Raw genomic sequence first — 16010 nt, 5'->3', positions numbered from 1 at the left:
GCTCCCCCCAATCCCTGCCAGCCAAGGCCCCCAGTGCCCCCCCACATCTGCCCCCCAATCCCTGCCGGCCAAGGCCCCCAGGGCCCCCCCACATCTGCCCCCCCAATCCCTGCCGGCCAAGGCCTCCAGTGCGCTCCCCCCAACTAAGCCCCACAGCACTTCCGCTCTCTGCCGGCCAAGTCCCTCCTCCCCGCACCTGTACACGAAGGCGGTGGCCAGCGCACACAGGATGCTGCCGAAGAGGAGGGGCTTTGCCAGCCGCTTCCGCGCCGACATACGGCCCACCATGGCGGGCAGCAGCGGGCCACTGCTACAAGCCTCGGGGCCTCCCGCCCTCCGCCAACGGCACGTGACGTCCGGCCCCGCTCTCAGTATCTCCGCCCTTCTTTCAGGTTTTCCCTCTACGTCATTTCCGCCCCGTTGCCTGGGTCGCCTTGTCTATGCCCCGTGTGGTGCTAGGAGCGGTTAGTGACGCCGCGGAGCGCGCTGCAGCGCGAGGGGCCTGGGTAGCAGCGCAGTAGGTCCCGTCCCGGGTCCCTGCCCGCCTAGCCTGTGCCCTGCCGCGCTGCTGGGCTGAGAGCTGCGCCCCACAGGCCCCGAACCCCCACTGCTGGCGTCCTCGGCGGTGTAAGCCCCGAGCTGGATTGTAAAGCAGGAGGGCCCTCCTATAACCCGGCCAGGAGGCGCCTGGATGGTAACCTGGACCACTCACAGTGTTGCTAGCTCTTCTGATTTTCAGTGGGAGTCTTGTAATAACTGGAGTTAAGGGTTCTTAAAGCCCCAGCTCCTGGAGTCCTGCGACTAGGTGAGAATCTTTCATTTTAAAAAAAGTCAGGTTCTATCCCTTGTTGTGCAGAAAAGCATGAAAATCTGATCCAGTGCAGCCTAAAGGTTCAGAAACCTCACGGCAAATAGAAAGAAACAAAAATGTATTATTTTCTTTGTAAATCTTGTGCTTTTTAAACCAGTCTCATTATTTTGTGCACCATGACTCTCAATTTTTGAATGTTTGGGATTGGCAATAGTGCATTTTAAGCACAGAAGGCGCTTCCGCCCCATTCAAACTGGCCTCATCTACTCTAGGAAAATCACCATAACAAATTCACCAAAGGTTGCAATGATGGAAACTGTAGTGTAGGTGCGGATCAGGGGTTTTTACCAGCATTCATCTAGCCCTACTCAGAAAAGGCTTAGAAGACACTACAGTAACACTCATGGGTAGTCTATGATACCACTAATGGAGCTGCACCAATGCTAGATCAAACATGGGACAATTGTCAATGATTCTCAGTGCAGATAAGGCATGTTTAAACCCCGTTGTAGCTAGCATGGTTCTGATCCAAACATGGACAGGGCCTGAGCTTGTAATACTGCCACTTGCAGTTCCCTCAGTGAGTCTGAAGGGAGGGAAAAGAAAATCAATTGAATATTCTACACTTGTTAGAATGTTTTTATTAACCTTGCAGTGAAACTGGGGCCATTCGGGACATCGTGAACAAAACTTAATTTTCTCTCTCTAGCACCATGTCCCAAAAGCAGCGGGATCTGCTGGACCTGGGGCGGCTTGAATACTTACAAGCGCTGGTCACCGAGTTCCAGGTAACCGAGAGTCCAGGTGAGCTTATAATTTTTTTCTTTTTATTAAAGTATATTCCAAATGTCAGGATCATAACTGGCTCATCAGTTGCTGGTTGATTTTTTTCCTTCAGGAATTAGACAGCCCAGCCCACTTCAGCTGCCTCTTTCTTCACCTAAATACTGCTTATGTATTGCAGAAGCCAAGGAGCAAGTATTGGCTAATCTAGCCAACTTCGCCTACGATCCCAAGAACTATGAATATCTCCGACAGCTTCAAGTCCTTGACCTGTTCCTGGATATGCTCACAGAGGACAATGAGATCCTTGTGGAGTTTGCAATTGGTAAGGAGTGGATTTAAAACTATTTGTAAAATGAACAATAGTAGTTCCAAGCACTGGTTGGATACTGATGGGTCAGGGGATGCTAGCCTCGCTGCTTTGATTCTGTAGTCCACTTGAATTTGGGAGAGAGGATCAACCACACATGACAAACTATCTGTGACAGATGTTGATCAAACTGCTTAATGCACTACTGGAAGGGCCTCAGATTTAAAATTTTTATTAAAGTTAATGTTTATAATGAAATATACATGAGTTAAGAGGCAAGGGTACATCTGGGGTCAGGCTTGGGTTATGGGGGGTTACAGGTATCATTTGTAAGGATGAGAAGATACATACATATCGCATAACCTGCATAGACCCAGATTGGGGTGCAAGGGCTTTTAAAGTGTCAGTGGATAAGTGGGCTCGGGTACGCCACCCATGGAATGAATAAGGAGCCCGAGTCAGTATCGGTGTAGCGGATAAGTACATGGGTGGGGCGCGTGCCTGGGTCCTTCAGGGAAGAAAGTGGGTTATTTCCCTGGTCGGCAGTCTCGATTACTCAATGCGGTATTGACAATGTCCTGTGATGTGACAGTGATGAGGGCAGTATAAAACCTATATAGAATAGAATAGCTGGAACAGGTGAGAGACATCAGGCTAGGGGCTTGAGGTGAATTATTTCACATTAAGACAAGTCTCCCCTTCGCTCCACTAACATGCTGCAGTGCTGAAAAATAAACTTACTTTATTGAAATAAAAAATCTAGTTTAATGATAATTTTTAACCCACATCCCTACTGTAATGATACAGTCATTGAGAACAACTAAGGTTTTGCCATAGAGCATGAGCAAGTCCAATATTGTGTTACTGTTATTGTTGACAGTTAATCCTCTAAAAGGACCTGTTCTAAATAATATAATGAAGTCTTCTGAGGAATCCCATTAGAGCCAGTCAGCGTGGATTCAATACAAACTGGGAGCCAGACATGCCAAATTCAAATCCTGAATGGTTAGCAGGGTTAGATGATGTGATGGTTGAATACACGTAGCCTTGTGTACTTACTACAGCTTCCACTAGCAGAGCTGCACTGGGGATGTCATCGATCACAATGTGGCTAGTATGGCTGCACCCTAAGTGCAAAGTGTTGTTAGTACAGGATACATATTAGTATTTGCACCAAGTAATAGAAATCATATTTACAATATCTTAATTAGTATTAATAATGCCATGCTACTTCTAATAGCACCTCTCATAACTAATTAAAATCTCGCTATACCCCCAGTGCTGTACAGAAGGTATTTCTAGGAATCTCTCACTCTTTACTGGATTGTAGCCACCTCAGAGATGAAATAAGGCATTTCCTTAACAGAAAACCAAGTCTTTTAACCCCACTCTTGAAAAATTTACCAGAGGATTTTTAAATGACAAGTTCTGTGTTTGTTTAATCTCCTGTGAAAGATGTTACCTCTAAGAGCATAGCGCCCCCTAATGTCATATAGGGGAATGAGTGCTTTGGTTGAAAAATCACCTTGAGGAAGGAAGGACAGACTTTTGAGAATAAACTTATTCCGGGAGCAGGGTGGACAGTTTTCCAACTACTATAAAAATATTCTGGCCAGTTGATTCTATGTGGGGACAAGGGTCTCAGTGAAGTGCAAACCAGTATTTTGTTTCCGGTATGGTATGTACTTTATATACCAGTAATGCGCACATTAAATTGGGTGGAATTCACACCTGTAGTTAGTTCAGTGCAAGTCTGTGTATGGACACACTTAGTTCACAAGAGCGTACTATTGTGATATAACATAAGTAGGTTGTTTTTGTTTTTAAAGAAATCTGTGTTAGACTTGCTCTGAACTAACTAAAGGCATGAATGGCAACGATCAATTATTTTGATCTTAGTTACTGTGTAGACAAGCCCTAAGAAAGAGTTGAGGATCCTGGTTGCAGCAATGCCACTTGAACCTCAAGAGGGAGTTAGTTAGGTGTTGAGGGTGATCTAAGGTGATGGTAGCTGGTGCCACACTCTCTCTCCTTTCTGTTTTAGGTGGTCTTTGTAATCTCTGTCTGGATAAAACAAACAAGGACTATATTTTGGAGGCAGATGGGGTGGCACCTGTAATAAACTGCTTATCCAGCTCAAATGAGGAGACAGTGATGTCGGCAGTCACTACTCTGATGTACTTGACCACACCACAGTCTCGCCAACAGACCACAGCGTTCCCGGTGGTGGAGTGCATGTTACGTTTCTCCCTCTCAGCTAACAGGAGGCTAAGCAACCTAGCAAGGGTCTTCCTTGAGGATTATTGCTCTCCTGTGCAGGTGGAGGAGGCCAGGAACCTGAGCAAACATACAGCTGTAGGGATCCCGCTCCCAAAGGACTGATGTTATGCAGGGCAGATGGAGTAGTTTAAGATTATTATTGCGTGAGAAGAAATATTCTTGACTCCATCTTTAGAGCCCCCTCCACCTGCAGGATAGGTCAAGAGGCTGGTGAAACTAGTGAAAGACATTCCTAAAATTCTGCCTCAGTTTGAAAGGGGCAGGTGGGGAGCCGGGACATGGGTCCAGAAGACAGGATTAGCAGCTGAACTGCTACAAAACAATTATGGCTGTTAGAGAGCAGGACAAGCGACTCCTGAACCATCATCCAAATAACCATTTCTGATGTTACCATTTCCAGTGTGGTTGTCAGGTAATGTAAACCCAACACAATTCTTTTGCATCACCTTCACCTAGCTGCAGCTATTGCTGCCCATCTTCTCAATTATAGCTTTGAAATATGTTTAAATCATATGTTCTTTATTTCTCAGTAGGAAAGAATGCACCTTCTTCCCCCTACAATTTGCAGTCTGATCACATACCTCAGGACTAAGTATGAGCCAGCATCCTCATACCACGGGCACCTGGCCAGTTAATTAGCTCTACTGATGTTAAATATCAATAGGAATAATGTATTCACCACAACATAGCTGGTGGGAAAGATGCAGATTAAGATTTAAAAGGGAATACTAACAGCAGACTGCAGCTCAGAAGGATAACCAGTCTTGTAGTAGCTTTTGTAAAACTTACTCTGAATAAAACATTAAGTGTAGACAGTTCTGGATCAGACATTCACTGAGTATAGCATTTGCAACCCAAACCTTAGCAGCTCACATTAATGCAGGAGAACCAGGAAGTGAAACTATCTACTTTCATTATGAGCCAAGCAGGGGAAAAAGTGGATGGATGCTGAACAGCCAATCTGGTTTAGTATACGAGATTGTTAAACTGTTGAAAACAAGATTTCCTTTCCTAACGTGACGGTGTCCCTCATATTTACAGCTTCAGTGAGTGGGACAGAGGGCAGAGTGCTTTCATGGAGTTTTACAGCCCTGCTTCCTCTTTCTAATTTCTTCATCCTCCCTTCCTGCCAACCCAAAACATTCTACCTAGCGTTATAAGCAGCTGCTCATCTCTTGTCGAGTTTCTCCCTCCAAATAGTCTAAAGAAGATGCAAATCTTAAAAAATAAGCTTTGTATCTTTGGCCCTTAAAACTGCCCCTACCCAGGTCAGTGCGCTTCCTTTAAATGGGATTTCGTTGCCAGTTCCCAACTTGTCCGTTTCCATTGGCAATGAGACTAGCATAGCATTCTTTTTCCGCATTACTTCTGCGTTTGCTTTCCACTATCCCCCTCCAGTCATCGGCCCACGACTGCAGCCGCCTACGTGGGGTCTGAAGCTCTAGATGCTTGTTATGGCAGCAAGTGAACAAGATGTGTTCCCAGCTCGGCTTAGGCTCCGCACCTGAGAAGAGCCAGAATGGAAAGCTGAAGTTAATCATTCTTTTCCCCAAACAACAGTAAATCATCTGCTGTGAAATCTCCACCTCAAGTTTCCCAAACCTTTAATGGTGTCTTTGTCATCGAACAGGAGGTCAGCTGACACAACTGTTTTATCCCGGGTCAGAATCAGTCGCTCCACAAACTTAGGACCCAAGTATTTTTCCACCCAGCTGTACTGTTGGGGAGGAAGTAGAGCATTAGAAGAATTTTACTTAGCAACAAGTTTGACTATTTATAGCATAGTGATCTCATGCTACAGGCCCAAATCTCTTCTAGGAGTGTTATGAACCCTGCAATTGGGCTGTGGTGCAGGACACTAAAAGGACCGATGTGAACTGTACTTGCAATGCCCTTCACTCATGACTGCACTGGGTACCATGAAGTTACACGGGTGTAAAGCAGCATGAGAGGAGAGTCAACCTATGGCATATACCAGGCCCTTCATTATCTAACCCCAAAGTACTTGAGTAACCCCTCTCTCCCTGCATTCCTGCCTGACAGTGATCATCTCTCGATTTAGTCAGGATTTTCTCACAGGAGCCTCTGGCATGCAGTCCCCTCCCAGTGCAGTGCATCAGACACCCCTTGGTTGCCTCTGGAGTATGCAGTGAGTCAAGCCTGCATCTACTTGACCATATTGCATCTGTTCTTTTACCCTCCCCCATTCTTCCCATGCCATTTCTTGCTACTGGGGGTATGAGTTGCTGAAAGTTGTTGGTTTGTCTGGTTTGGTTTTTAAGTATTATATTCTGGCTTCCATTGCGTAAGACTCAGATGCCTTGCAAAAGGCATGACACAGTACTACTTCTGGCCTTTAATACTTCCTCTCAGTCTGAAAAGCTGCCACTCAGATGGAGTATTTTTGCATGCTGGGTCCTGCAGACTTCACAGGCTGCAGCTTGGCTTTGCACATATTGGTATGGTACTTGGGCACGTACTAACAATTGAAAGGGGCTGGATTCTGCAATAGCAGTCTTAAAACGAGGGGGGAGGGAGGGAGATCACCAACCTTCTCCAGGATGCAGTGCTCATACTTCAGCAGGGGGCTCGTGCAAATAAAAACTTCAGTGCTAAAAAGAAACAGCCCTGATTAGTAGTCATCAAACACGGAGAATAGACAAGGGCTGTGTACTGCAAAGTGTTCTTACTCCTGCGTATGGATCATTTCCTGCATGGCTTCAATGGCTCCTGGAATCGGCTCCAACCCCAGAAAGAAGCCAGGTGACTCATAGACACTCGCTACCTTAGCCTGGAAGAGAGTGGAGAATTAGCAGTATTTTTTTTATTGTAGCTTTCTGCATAATAGCTATTGAATTTACCCCGGGGGTATTATTCAACATCAAAAGGACCTATTTTGTCCACATTTCAGAGGGAGACCAAGTGGCTGAGATAATTGGTAATGGGTCACAGTCTCACCCACTGGTTGCCAGGACAAATCCAGGCCAGGCAGCTAATGACTGAAAGTTGTTACCATCTGGTGGCCTGTGTGAAGTGAGTTGTTGGATCTCATTCCAGTTCCCAGTAGATATATATCCACCTCATTACAAAAACAAACAAACAAACATGCCACCAAATGAACACCCCAAAACACCACACCATGATAATTGGCACCCTCAGCAGAGGGGTCAAGGACAGACTGGGACACGGAGACTCAGTTATCCTCACGCTTTACAGTTGATCCTGCCAGTCCACAACTGAAGCATACTGGAGGGAGGTTTGCTGTGTTGCTCTCCATGCTGTTGTATATGTGCTCTCTAAGGCCTCAAGCAACAAGATTAAAATGTCTAAGAGCAGATTCTGGCTTCAGTGCGACAGCTTCCCCACGGTGATAACATCAGTGCAAATTCTATTTTAAAATGTTTAAGTTAGTGGCAAAATGACCAAAGCGAGGAAATTCAAAGCTTATTTACTCGTATTTTTGAAAGGCACCAGAGATGATGCCTTCTGCTGAACACTGGCTTGTCACTGACCGTTTGTTTCATATACCTGTAGCCAAGGGCCTGATTTTAGAGGCTGAAAAGGACCAGGCTGTACAATGATGAGTATGATTTTTAATATAATGCAGCCTCGTCCTGTGACTTTCTGCTACAAAGACATTTCAATAATACAGGGCATTGTGTGGTCCTTAATCCTCATTGCCCCTGTGAGTAGATTTTAGCCTGACTGTTACAGATAAAGAAATGGGGGTTAAAAGCACTTGTCCATGGTCACTGTGAACAGCAGAACTGGCTCTCAGTCTGGTGAGGTCCTTGTTCCCCGTCTCATGCATAGTTGAGACCATGCTGCCGCTCTAATAAATAACAGGACTGACTTTTCTTGTCAGTTTCTGGAAGTAAATAAGGGACAGAATCATCACTGTGCTCTGGCCCCCTTTTGCTAGCTAGTTGGCTGGAGAACAGAAGTGTTGCAAGGCATGTAGAAGGCCACTCTGGAGAACACCCAGCTCAGAGAACCTTACACCAGGTGCAAAGCCATCTCCAGCAGCCACAGGAGCAGGGACTATTCTGGAACAGAGTGGAGGCAGGGAGGGGGCACGAATGAAGGTCCCGGCCAGGACAGACCAGCAGCCTGGTGATTCTGCTCCCCTGCCCATTGAAGCAGAGGAACAAGTTACAGCAGCCCGCATTTGCATGGGGGGACTCCACTGGCCCCCACAGCCCATTAGTATGGGAGGCACCCCTCGGTCCTGGTGCCTGAGTTCCAGGCACAGAGATGAGCATGCTTGTAATAAAAAAAGAGTTTATCTGCTTCTACTCCACTCTCTCCTTCCCCTGCCATAAACAGGACACTCCTAGGCAGCTCCACAACTGACAGGGTTTTTTTTTTTTGGGGGGGGGGGGGGAATTTACTGCTCATTCCTCAGCAATCGGAGCAAGAGGCAGTGTTTTGATGCAGCTGCCCAAGCTGTGATGACATGGGGAGGAGGGGGAATAACGTGACAAAGACATTTTGCAGTTGATGGAAACCAGATCTTTAAAAGGAACAGAGGAAGGTTTTGTCCTACACCCAGGCAGGGTTTAAAAGAGTGATCATAAGCCAGGAGAAAGTTCACTTTCAGAGGAGACTCCCTTAAGAGTAGCAAGGGCCTGAAGTGAGGCAAGGGCACAGAAAAGGTGAGTTAATACTGCTGTACTGTAGGATTTGCTATATGGTTCAGAGGCACCTTTGCCCCCTACTAAGAAGCTACACTGCCTGAGGTGGGGTGCAGCCCTCCATTCATTTAGTTATGCACTTCCTCCTCATTTTAAACACAGCAAACAAAGTTAAAAGTGTCATGCACCTTTTAGTTGGACATAACTGGTCTGCATCCAACTCAAGTCCATTAAAAAAAAAAAAAAACAGTTACCACTGTCCGTGATGTGTGTGCAATCACGTGGGGAGTCTCAGTGCTGGTTGTAGCAGAACGCTACTTACGTCACAAAACTCACCACCACACTTCACCCTCTCATTAGCAATCACAATAGCCTAAAGGATTGAATAGACTCTGGGGACTAAGCTCCCACTCACACTTCGGGTATGTCTACATGGGAGCTTGGGGTGTAATTTTCAGCTCCAGGAGACATACATGCACTAGCTCTGATTGAGCTACCATTCTAAAAATAGTAGCTATGGTGGCATGAGTGCTGGGACAGGCTAGCTGCCCCAAGGACATGCCTAGGTTTTAGACAGGATTGTACTTGGAGTGGCTAGCCTGTCATGCCACTTGCGCTGCCACAGCTGGGGAGCTAGCCCGCATTGCACTCTGCAGCAGCAGCAGCTCAGCTCCTCAGGTTTGGTCGGCAGCTCTTCCATCACCAAATTTTAGTGAGTGGTATTGCGCCAAGTCACAATACAACTCAGTTTGGGGGCCCGCAGCAAACTGCCCCCTTCTCTGGGTGGCCCTGGCTGCCCCAAGTTGTTGTTTGTTGAATTATTTTTTTAAATACTTATTACAACTCTCGGTATTCTTGTTATGTCTGCAGATGTCAAATCCTTTTATTGAATGTGGCTAAGCTAGGATCCAGGTGTTGTATTGTGAACACCTGTCGGTTGAGAAGCTGAACCCAGATTGTTTCACACAGACAACTTGGCAGTCAAGTACAGTAAAGAGAAAGGAGTTAAACACAAATAACTTTTAAAAAACAGAGCATTTACAAAGTGAAATTAGGTCATCTTAAATTATGACCATAAATAGAAAGGAAGCAACATTTAATATTAAAACAAGAATTAACAACTAAAACTTGGAAATAGGCAATGGTTAAAGTTCAGAACAAATGGACAATTAATAAAATACCTATTGATTAGGCAAGGATTACCAAGCAATAGTGACATTTAAACACCAAAAAGTACTAAATGGGATTTAGTAAAGGGGCAGAGTGGATTATTTAAATATGGAACTAAGACATGTGCCTGTCATCAAATTTTAAATCAGCATAACAGCTAGAGCCTCCAGTCATGATTAAATCTTAACCTGCTAGGTGCCATGCAGACACATACAAAGACACGGTACCCGCCCTGGGGCAGAGACAGTTTCTTCTTGCATGTACAGCACCTAGCACATTTTGAGAATAACCACAAAATTAACAGTAATCGGATGGTAACAGCTTTCTTTCATCCTGACCTCAGCTGGAATTCAAACCAGTGATCTAGAGGGGACTGGCTCTGTATCCCACTGGCACCCCTGAGTTTTTTGGGGGTGGGCAGTATGGGTAGGATCAGTAATAGGAGCTGACAAATCCACAAAGAGGCCAAAATCCACCTTGCCATCATGAGGTGGATTACAAACTCACCACATAATAATGTATAGACTAGCAACACAGACAAGAGCACTTAGCCTACTAGAAGAAAAATGCAACAGAGGGTCCTGTGGCACCTTTAAGACTAACAGAAGTATTGGAGCATAAGCTTTCGTGGGTGAATGCGTCTGATGAAGTGGGCATCAAGACTTGCGTCTGATGAAGTGGGCATTCACCCATGAAAGCTTATGCTCCAATACTTCTGTTAGTCTTAAAGGTGCCACAGGACCCTCTGTTGCATTTTTCAGATTCAGACTAACACGGCTACCCCTCTGATACTAGAAGAAAAATGTTTGCCCCAAAGCATCTGGATACCAGGGTCAGATTCACTCAGAGAATAAACTATTTTCATTTCAATTGGGTTGGGGTCCTATTTAGTTAATGTAGGGGACAGTGAAGGTGCCAAAAAGTTCCTAGTATAAATTTAGGCACTAACTACAAGCAAATGAATAGCCTGATCAGATTAAACCTATGAAAATCAGACTGGATTGAGTGATCCAAGTACCTAGTTCTGGTGACAGAGAAAAAGGGGAACATGAATAATGGTCTTTTAGCTGTCAGTTACAGGCATGGGTGGTTTTCTAGCCTATTTGGGACTTTAAAAATAGAAACAGTGGATGTCTCAGGGAAGGTATCTGATGTAACTTGGTCCAGCACTCCTCTTACTATCTGTAGAGGGTATTAAATACTCTGTAAAGAAAACAAAGCTTCAAATCCACATTCCTAGTAGTTTTATTCTTCTTTAATGTTTACTTACTTAAAAAAACAAATCAACCCACACAGCCACAACTCTCATTCAGTATCAGACATTAGGGGAATCCACCAAAGGCAATAGTTTAGGCTACTGGAAGCTTAAAAGATCTGGGTTCATTTGCAGCTTTGATACACTGTTTCCTGTAGCTGCTGTGTGTACTGCAGTTCCCTCACCAGGTCTGTGGCGAGACTCAGCTAACCTTTATAGAGTGCTTAGAGATCCTTGGATGGAAGGTTTCATTACTGCTACTGTGTAGCAATAACAGGTTGTCCGAGTGGGTGAATGAACACAATGATGATACTATTGTGGACAGAGTTTCAGCTGTATATTTTTACTGGCTGTGGTTGAGTAAGGAGACATCTCATTCCCCCCCCCCCCCCCCCATCTTTGAAAGGGGCTGGCACGCTCACTGTAAGCCGATGAAAGTTAACAATGGTAGCATTCAACAGTCCTCTGTACTACACCTAAGAAAAGGGATAGCCTCCATTTTGCCTTACCGGTATTATAGGAACAGCACATTTCTCGCTCTCCACTAAAGCAGAGAGAAATGCTCAGTTGCTCCAAGTGATACTCACAACGCACTTCTTCTTGGTTTGCTCTAAAGCCAATCCGTTGAGATCGGACTGTCATAGAATATCAGGGTTGGATGGGACCTCAGGAGGTCATCTAGTCCAACCCCCTGCTCAAAGCAGGACCAATCCCCAACTAAATCATCCCAGCCAGGGCTTTGTCAAGCCTGACCTTAAAAATCTCTAAGGAAGGAGATTCCACCACCTTCCTAGGTAACCATTCCAGTGCTTCACCACACTCCTAGTGAAAAAGTTTTTCCTAATATCCAACCTAAACCTCCCCCACTGCAACTTGAGACCATTACTCCTTGTTCTGTCATCTGCTACCACTGAGAACAGTATAAATCCATCCTCTTTGAAACCCCCTTTCAGGTAGTTGAAAGCAGCTATCAAATCCCCCCTCGTTCTTCTCTTCTGCAGACTAAATAATCCCAGTTCCCTCAGCCTCTCCTCATAAATCATGTGCTCTAGCGCCCTAATCATTTTTGTTGCCCTCTGCTGGACCCATTCCAATTTTTCCACATCTTTGTAGTGTGGGGCCCAAAACTGGACACAGCACTCCAGATGAGGCCTCACTATGGTGACAGATAGCAAGTGTAAAAAGTTGGGACACTTTTTTTTTGGGGGGGGGGGAATAATTGCCTATATAAGACAAAGCCTCTAATATTGGGACCTTTGGTCACCCTAAGCCCAGGGCTCCCTAACACAGCTCAGCTGACTCAAGTCCCACTAACCCTGCACTTAAACTGTGGCGCAGACTCACCCAAAGTGGCCACTGACTCTCCCGCCTGGCTTTATAACCACCCCCACCCCCGCTACACATGGGAAACTGCCCCACATCGAGACACCACCCGCCCCTGCTCTCTGCCGCGGACCCCTTGATGCCCTTCCCGCCTCCGGCCTCTGCAGGCTGCAATCCCCAGCCAAACACCCTCGTTGGGTCACGGCTGCTGGCGGGCAGCGGCCCGGGCAGGGCAGCCATGTGGGGGCGGCGTGGCGGGGGCCGGGGAGCTATTTACCCCGCTGGCGTGCATGGCACCCAGCACTGAACGGAGCCCCCACGCCGCAGGAAGCTGTCCGCGCAGTGAGTGGGGAGCGGAGCTATGCGGTCTGCAGGGCGGGGCAGTGCTGGGGCCCCCTCCAGACGCCTGGAGCCAGGTGGCGGCTCCCCCAGTGGCGCTGCGCCGCCACTTCGGGGCGGGCTTCTCCCCCACCTTGCAGCCGTGCCGGCTCGCTGCGCTTCTCGGGATGGCGGCCGCGCATGGGGCCCCGACCCTAAGAGCCAGAGGGACCTGCCGGGGGGCGAGGTGGGGAGTCCTGGCGGTGCTTACCTGGGGCAGCTCCTGGGAAGCATCTGGCAGGTCCCTCTGGCTCCTAGGGGCGGGTCAGGTGGGTGGGGTGGGGGGGTGGAGGGCTCTCTGCCCACTGCTGCCTTCAAGCCCCGCCCCCGCAGCTCTGATTGGGCAGGAGGGAACCGGTGCAGCATGTGGAGACCCCCTCCGCCTCTGTGCCTAGGGGCCGCCAGCACTGCAGGCTCCTGTTGGCGGGCGGGCGCGCTGCCGGGACTGGCCCCAGGAAGCGCTGCCACGCCAGCCCCGGGACTTTGGTGGTGATGGTGAGCAGTCCCCGATATCAGGACAAAGGGCGTCCCAACCGATGTGCAGTCAGGACGTGGGACAAATGTTTTAAAATCGGGACTGTCCCGATAATGTCAGGACATCTGGTCACCCTAGGCCTCACCAATGCCGAATGGGGGGAACGATCACATCCCTCGATCTGCTGGCAATGCTCCTAGTTATACAGCCCAAAATGCCGTTAGCCTTCTTGGCAACAAGGGCACACTGTTGACTCAAATCCAGCTTCTCATCCACTGTAACCCCTAGGTCCTTTTCTGCAGAACTGCTGCCTAGCCACTCAGGACAGAAGAATCCCATGCACTGCTACAGACTAGGGACTAAGTGCAGGACTCTGCACTTGTCCTTGTTTAACCTCATCAGATTTCTTTTGGCCCAATCCTCTAATTCAGTGGCTCTCAAACTTTTTTTACTGATGACCCCTTTCACATAGCGAGCCTCTGAGTGTGACCCCCCCCCCTTATAAATTAGAAACACATTTTAATATATTTAACACCATTATAAATGCTGGAGGCAAAGCGGAGTTTCGGGTGGAGGTTGACAGTTTACGACCCCCTGAGGGGTCCCGACCCCCAGTTTGAGAACCCCTTGTCTAATTTGTCTAGGTCCCTCTGTATCCTATCCCTACCCTCCAATGTATCTACCACTCCTCCCAGTTTAGTATCATCTGCAAACTTGCTGAGGATGCAGTCCACAACATCTTCCAGATCATTAATGAAGGTATTGAACAAAACCAGCCCCAGGACCGACCCTTGGGGCACTCCACTTGATACCGGCTGCCAACTAGACATGGAGCCATTGATCAGCCATGTACCAGCTTGCTCTGTCCCCCTTGCTCTGTGACACACCTACCCCACATTAGCACCCTCCCCCTGCAGCACGTCTGCCCAGCCAGGGCACACTGCCCCCGGCCCACCGCGCAGTGCAGCGCATCGGCCAGCTGGGGCACCCCCTTTGCCCACATGCCATGCTGGGGAATACTTCTACCCAGTCCCACTGCCCTCGATCCAGCTCCAGCCCCCGGCCTCTCACCGCCAGGTCCTCCCGCAGGCAGCGGTACTGGTCCCGGACAGAGAAGCCCCTCCGTTCCGCCAGCTCCACGTGGGGTTCCCCAGGGTAGCGGGCCAGGAAAGCCCGCAGCACTCCGCCCTCGAAGTCAGCCAGCACCCCGTCCATGTCCACCAGCACGCGGAGACGGGACGCGGCAGAGCCCGCCATAGCGCCCGGGGCCGGCTGCAGCGCGGCCGCGTCTAGACTAGAACCCACGTGGTAGCAGGCAAGCGCGGCGACACCCGCCTTAGAGCCCCCAGTGGCTATTCTTCAATAGGACTGGGCGGAGCTTGTCTTTATGAATATTCATCAGTCCCTGGCAAGCCAGCGGCAGCAGGGATCTCAGCGCTCGCGGCACTGGGGATTGCGGGGGGCCGCGCGCAGAAGTGGCTCCAAAGTGATGGCGCGGCCCGGCCCGGGCTGAGCTCCGGAGCAGTGAGTGGGGAAAATTCTCCATCTCCGCAATAAGCTGCGGCAGAACGAGTGCCAAAGCGCAGCCGGGTCTGTGCTGCGGGGGGCTCGGAGCGAGGGAGGTCGCAGGCTTGTTAGGATCAGCTGTATAAGTGCTTTCTTGCCCATGCCTGTCCTGGAGGTGCCTGAACTTTAGGCCTAACCCGTTTCAGAGCTGGATTCTAGGAGGCCTCCCACACTTTTTTTTTTTTGGTGATTGCAGTACTAGGATTTGTTCATATCACCAGAAGTAGATGAGAGAACTAGAGCTTTTCACCTACACAAGCTGATCCTAGCGCTCTTTGAACTAGCTGCACTATCCCTGCTTGTTTCCTTAGGGCAGATTGAGAATTTGGAGGAGAGCTAACAAGTTTATTTTAAGTCTTTGCCATTCACAGCACCTGGAGAGTCTCAACATAATTACTTGACTTTTCTTAGTCTGTCCAAAAATTAAATCAAGGCAAGCTCAGATTTTAACGCTAAAGTTTGTTTTGCTCTTGCTGTGTGTAATGCATGCCTGTATAGTGATGGAAGAGCAGGCTTGTAAATCTACCCCCTGCAAAGGAACTTCAAAGTGATGGTGCTAGACAAGTAATACTGGAGCCCCCTTTCACTACTCCATTTGAAAAAAATAAATTAGCATATATAAAAGAGGGAAAAAATAGCAACAAAATAAGTCATGATATGCTTGCCTCTGGAACATAGTGATTGGTATAAAGTTGGTCCATCAGGCACTTACTTCCCCTCCCATCCTACAGAAAAATGGCATGCAGAGAAGTATTTAGCCTGTGGCACTCATTGCCACAAGTTGTCATTTGGATAAGATCTTAGTGCCATTCTGAGAGAATTACACATCTAGTTACTTTTTTTAAAGGAATGTAAGCCATCATGCTTCAGATCATGGGCTAGCCCTGCTGACAGGATACTGAGGCACAAGGGTGATCAGAGATGACCCTTCCAATCTGAACTCCTGTGGGATGTTTCTTGATTTACAAGCCTCCTGTGTTTTTGTTTATTTACACATAGGTTAATTGAACTATTGCTATAACAAC

At 47.8% G+C, this 16010-nt stretch overlaps 2 protein-coding genes across 3 annotated transcripts; one reads left to right on the top strand and one right to left on the bottom strand.

Moving 5' to 3' along the window:
* The first annotated feature begins 402 nt into the window (after positions 1-402).
* ARMC7 (armadillo repeat containing 7) lies at positions 403-4291 on the top strand. 2 transcript variants are annotated; one of them, XM_065415707.1, is made up of 4 exons: positions 403-464; positions 1521-1615; positions 1776-1919; positions 3949-4291. In XM_065415707.1, exons 2-4 carry the CDS (start codon positions 1525-1527, stop codon positions 4284-4286), a joined length of 573 nt encoding a protein of 190 aa, XP_065271779.1. In that variant the 5' UTR covers positions 403-464; positions 1521-1524; the 3' UTR covers positions 4287-4291. The 2 variants fall into 2 exon arrangements, with proteins under 2 accessions (XP_065271779.1, XP_065271778.1); XM_065415706.1 differs by lacking the exon at positions 403-464 and adding an exon at positions 530-805.
* Positions 4292-5467: 1176 nt separating this feature from the next.
* NT5C (5', 3'-nucleotidase, cytosolic) lies at positions 5468-14706 on the bottom strand. Its single transcript, XM_065415708.1, has 5 exons — positions 14491-14706; positions 6875-6975; positions 6736-6796; positions 5787-5901; positions 5468-5688 (listed from the first exon to the last, which is right to left on the bottom strand). Exons 1-5 carry the CDS (start codon positions 14674-14676, stop codon positions 5468-5470), a joined length of 684 nt encoding a protein of 227 aa, XP_065271780.1. The 5' UTR covers positions 14677-14706.
* Positions 14707-16010: the final 1304 nt, after the last annotated feature.

This window comes from Emys orbicularis, chromosome 13 (assembly GCF_028017835.1).
Source record: "Emys orbicularis isolate rEmyOrb1 chromosome 13, rEmyOrb1.hap1, whole genome shotgun sequence".
Lineage (NCBI taxonomy): Eukaryota > Metazoa > Chordata > Testudines > Emydidae > Emys > Emys orbicularis.
This window is presented reverse-complemented; position numbering and strand designations above follow the sequence as displayed.

Bases quoted from the DNA above. Each gene is read 5' to 3' on its own strand.
- ARMC7 (XM_065415707.1), top strand. From the start codon at position 1,525: ATGTCCCAAAAGCAGCGGGATCTGCTGGACCTGGGGCGGCTTGAATAC. The intron at 1,616-1,775 runs GTGAGCTTATAA...TATGTATTGCAG, and splicing joins CCAGGTAACCGAGAGTCCAG to AAGCCAAGGAGCAAGTATTG. The intron at 1,920-3,948 runs GTAAGGAGTGGA...TTTCTGTTTTAG, and splicing joins CCTTGTGGAGTTTGCAATTG to GTGGTCTTTGTAATCTCTGT.
- NT5C (XM_065415708.1), bottom strand. From the start codon at position 14,676: ATGGCGGGCTCTGCCGCGTCCCGTCTCCGCGTGCTGGTGGACATGGAC. The intron at 6,976-14,490 runs GTGAGAGGCCGG...ACTCTCTTCCAG, and splicing joins GCCTGCGGGAGGACCTGGCG to GCTAAGGTAGCGAGTGTCTA. The intron at 6,797-6,874 runs GTAAGAACACTT...GTTTCTTTTTAG, and splicing joins GAAATGATCCATACGCAGGA to CACTGAAGTTTTTATTTGCA.